Source organism: Dendroctonus ponderosae, unplaced genomic scaffold (genome assembly GCF_020466585.1).
Source record: "Dendroctonus ponderosae isolate FM_Combo_2020 unplaced genomic scaffold, Dpon_F_20191213v2 Dpon_F_20191213_11, whole genome shotgun sequence".
Taxonomy (NCBI): Eukaryota; Metazoa; Arthropoda; class Insecta; order Coleoptera; family Curculionidae; genus Dendroctonus; species Dendroctonus ponderosae.
Genome location: NW_026017213.1, coordinates 6,238,158 through 6,242,277, shown reverse-complemented (window position 1 = coordinate 6,242,277; position 4,120 = coordinate 6,238,158). Strand labels below are relative to the sequence as shown.

The window sequence follows — 4,120 nt, the reverse complement described above, 5'->3', positions numbered from 1 at the left end:
AGAACCGGAGAAACGGCACATAATAGAGAAAAAATGAAGAAAAACGGAGTTTACAAGGTAGAAGATGAACCAGAAAAGCGTCGTTTGCAAGTGAAATGGGAGTGTTTAAAAGTGAAAGAAAACCAAGCAAGACAACAGGAGCAACGGTGTTTACAGGGGCAAAAAGAACCGAAAAAGCGGTGTTTACAAGAGAACAAAAAACGTAAAACCGGCGCTAAAAAGTGATAAAATGCCAGGGAAAACAGCGCAAACAAGAAGAAAAAAACATGGAAAACAGTGTTAGCAAAGGAATTAAGAACAGGAAGAACGGCGTTTACTAGTGAAGTACAAATGTGAGAGGCGTCGCTTAAAACTGAAAGAAACTAGACAAGATGCAGCGGATTTTGACGCAATTTTTACCTCATCTGTTACAAAAGAATCGCATTCGTTTCGGTTTTTTCTAAAAAAAAACATGGGGAAAGCCGTAACATTTTCTGAAAGTATCACTGTGGCTCTAAACTCTTCATCCAACTGACCAAACTCATCCTATGTATTTTACTGTAGGTAACAGTGGCCACACAAACAGGACATGAAGTGCCCGATTTTGCCTTCAATCCGGACAAGATGACGATGGACCAGCACTGCTACGAGTGCAAAGTGCGGTACCGAGACCCCAAACCGCAGGATTTGGTCATGTACTTGCATGCCTGGAAATACCGGGTAGGAAGGCAATTCGCGATGAAATGCCAGTGGAAAATTGAACATTTTTCTGGTTTTGCAGGGTCCAGGCTGGGAATTCGAGACGGAGCTTCCAGAATGGGCGAAAGTCGACTGGGCGGACCCGGACATAATATCCGAGTGATACTGGTGAACGTGTTCGTTTCCTTTTTGTTACATACGGCATCTCTTATCCGCTCTGTCTTTCCATTGCTCTTAGAATTTAAATGCGCCGGTCGGTCAAGTCGAGTCTTCTATTTGCCGATGAGCTTTTTATCAAAATTCGACAATACACAAACTTGTACCAGAATTAGGTAACCCAATCGATATGTTAGGGATAAGATATGCAGAGCCGGTGAACGCATTTCATTTCCATATAAATAGGATTTTCACTTGGCCGACTTATGTAAATGGGTATATTTTCCCGTAAAAGGCAGGGTCCAATAACAATCACTTTAAATAAATGGTGGTACATTTTGTTTTTCGAGTATATGCAGTCGCGTCTCAGGAAATGCTGCAATGGACGAACAAGTAACGTGCGAGGCGCGCTTGTTTTTTTCGGTTTGAGTAGCGTAAAGATATAGATTATTTCGTATTTCAGTGCTGCAACTCATTAGACTTTCTCCATTGTGAGTGTAAGAAATTGAACATCAATCAAAAGTATTTTTATAATAAATTGTAAAAAACCCCTTAAAAACTCTTTCATCCTTCTAACGGTTAAGCTGTTTTACTTGTTCATAGATATTTACTTGTAGCCCCGCAGGTGGTTGCTGGCTTTTCGCGGTCTTTCAACGGGCTCAGAACGGCTAGACGCATCTCGTTCATTTAAATCTAACTGTACGTACTGGAATACATATTGTGCCTTGGATGTGTATTGGGACATCATTTGCAGAAGTAAAAATAGTACTATAAAAATGTATATCCACGATTTCATATCAAGCTGCTTCGGACCCTTGCTTAGTGTGAATTAATGTATTATTAGAGGCAGGAATTCGCCGCAAGGGAACTCTGATAGAGACTCTTTGTCCCGGAGTTCGTTTGCGTCGATTCGGCGATTTATTGTTAAATTTGGTACTTATATAAGGTATACTTGTAAGCACTGGCTCGGATTGTTTCTAAATATGGGTACGTTTTACACGGTTGACTATTGATTGATCAAGGCCAATAGTTTTGCGTGCAACCTCTTCAATTACTGTGTTGTTTTATGTAGGGTATTTATATAAAAGACAATATTTGTTTGTGATATTTAGTTAATGTTATGCTTGTTTGATCCCATACTCATTTTTTGCTCTGCATTTGGCTCGAATCTCTTACCAAGTCCCTGTTCCTCTTGGCATTTTTCTCTTTACTCTCGCAACTCTTCAGTTCAACGCAAGTCTTGTGTTAACACCAACTAACACCCTCCCGTTTTCTTGTAACAAAGCAAGCAGTATTACATTGATTTAAGAAAAGACAACATAAACATTCAGACAATAATGTATGTTTTGCATTTGTGTTATTGATTATTTTTATTGTATTGTTGGGGAATCGCCGCTATGATCGCATGGCGATTTTCGTTGTTACTTTTTCGAGGACTGTTGATTGTTTCTTAGTTGTTTAAGGCGCGAGGAACGTGTTTAGTCAGTGCTTTAGGATCTAAGAATCATAATTGTTTTTAAGGGCATTTGGTTTTCTAGTTTATCAGTTCTTGTTCCAGACGTATCCTGAACAGCCTAATCAAATATTGCGTTATTCGATGTTGGTTCTGGAGCCTACATTTTGCCCATGTTCCCAACAATCATTGACGTTATACGTGTTGTTAAGTTTGAATCGAAAACTTCGACTGGGAAATGCGCATTTGTCCGTTATTTTAGATTATCAACCGTTTTGTTTTATAAACTTTCTGTGTAAAATAATAAATAATGAAACTTCTCACATGGAGCAAACCAACGTGTTTTCTTTTGTGTCGAAACCCCTTAGTGGGGTCGTTTTTAACTTGATCTAATGGTGAATAAAGTCCATAGAAAGGTAGTGCTAAGAGGAATGGGACTTTAACTGTTGAAGTTATTTGCCAGTTGTCTGTCTGAGTTCTAAGCATTTTTCGTCCTGAAAGTTCCAGATATTCTGGCAAATGCGCCTGATGCAACTTAGCAACTGGAAAGTCGTGAGACCATCCAGAGTTCAAATGTCTTGAGTGATACCACAACCATTTATCAGCAGATTAAGTGTATTTTTAGCACTCCTGCCACAATCGACTAGATCGAAGTGAAAATACGTCACTTTCCCACTCGCTTCGCATTATCGCACACTTTGCAGCTTTGCAGGAAAAGCTTTGCGGTTTAGTTCAGTCAATTCAGTCGGTATTCCGCTAGCGAAGTTGATTTCGTACGCCGATCTTGAACAGAAACGGTACGCGCTCGTGAAAGCCGCGCTTCAGTGTTGACTTTCATTGATATTTGATTTGTTCGCGGAAGAGAGTGCAATTTGTCTTCATCTGCAGCCCGACAGACGGTAAGTTGATCGGTTTCTAATGCGACAAACACGGTGGGAAAGTTGGCAACAAATTGCAATGGAAATGGGCATTTTCCTGCAGCTTTAAAGTCCTATTAAATGTTGTCTTCAGATGGCCGAATGGGTGAACGGAGTGATCAGGAGCCGGCAGGAAAGCACAGACAGCCTGGATTCGTCGTCAGCCAGGACAAACACTGAGGAGTACGAAAACTCCGAGTCGGAGGAAAATGCTAAGGACGAAGCCGGCTATGAGATTGACGACTTTTCCATCATAAAAACCATCGGTAAGTGCACACACAACTACATAAAACTTTGATTTATTTTCGATCTTGTTGACCAAAGAAATGTTTACCGTCTGCTTGCGCTGCAAATAAGAAAATACCGGAAATAGAACTTTTCAAGGTTTATTGATCAGCATTGCTTTGCAAAAATCGTCTTCACTCATGGGGATTGGGAAAATTGAAACTGGGGAGGCCAAAAGAAATTCTGGAATCGATTTAGAAAAATCGGTGTGCAGAGAAACATACAAATCTCGTCAAGGTTCATGGAACCGACTTTGAACTATAAAATCGTGGCAAAATCAAGTTTCGAAGTTCGCTGAATTGCGGGCAGAATCGCGAAAAATTGAATTATTTTTGCAAATTTGCCAAAATCACCCAAGAATGTAACCACAGAAAGGCACAAACTTCTTAAATCCTGAAGGGCGCAATTGAAGCTTTGAGTTTACAGTTAATTTAGAATATTCGCCAAAATTCTCTGAAAAGGGGAATCAGAAAATACTTTTCAGCTTTTATAGAAGGACAGTTGTCCTGCAAATTACAAAAAAGTGAACTTCTTCGATCGTGTAAATTGGGAGCATTTGCGGCTCGAAAGCTGGCCAGTTAAACCTCCTAAAACTCAAGAAAATTTACAGTTTTTTGTGAACATTTTCCAA

At 39.9% G+C, this 4,120-nt stretch overlaps 2 protein-coding genes across 2 annotated transcripts in view; both read left to right on the top strand.

The window, feature by feature from the left end:
• The window catches only part of LOC109537557 (pseudouridylate synthase C18B11.02c), a gene marked incomplete at its 3' end in the record, with an annotated part of 97,885 nt that overhangs the window by 40,628 nt on the left and 53,137 nt on the right, over positions 1 to 4,120 (top strand).
• LOC125502961 (pseudouridylate synthase C18B11.02c-like) lies at positions 544 to 2,621 on the top strand (the record flags this gene model as incomplete). The annotated part of the gene is given in 2 exon segments (XM_048662563.1): positions 544 to 699; positions 761 to 2,621. Coding segments are annotated over 2 exon segments (237 nt in total), but the record flags the coding sequence as incomplete, so codon positions are not given.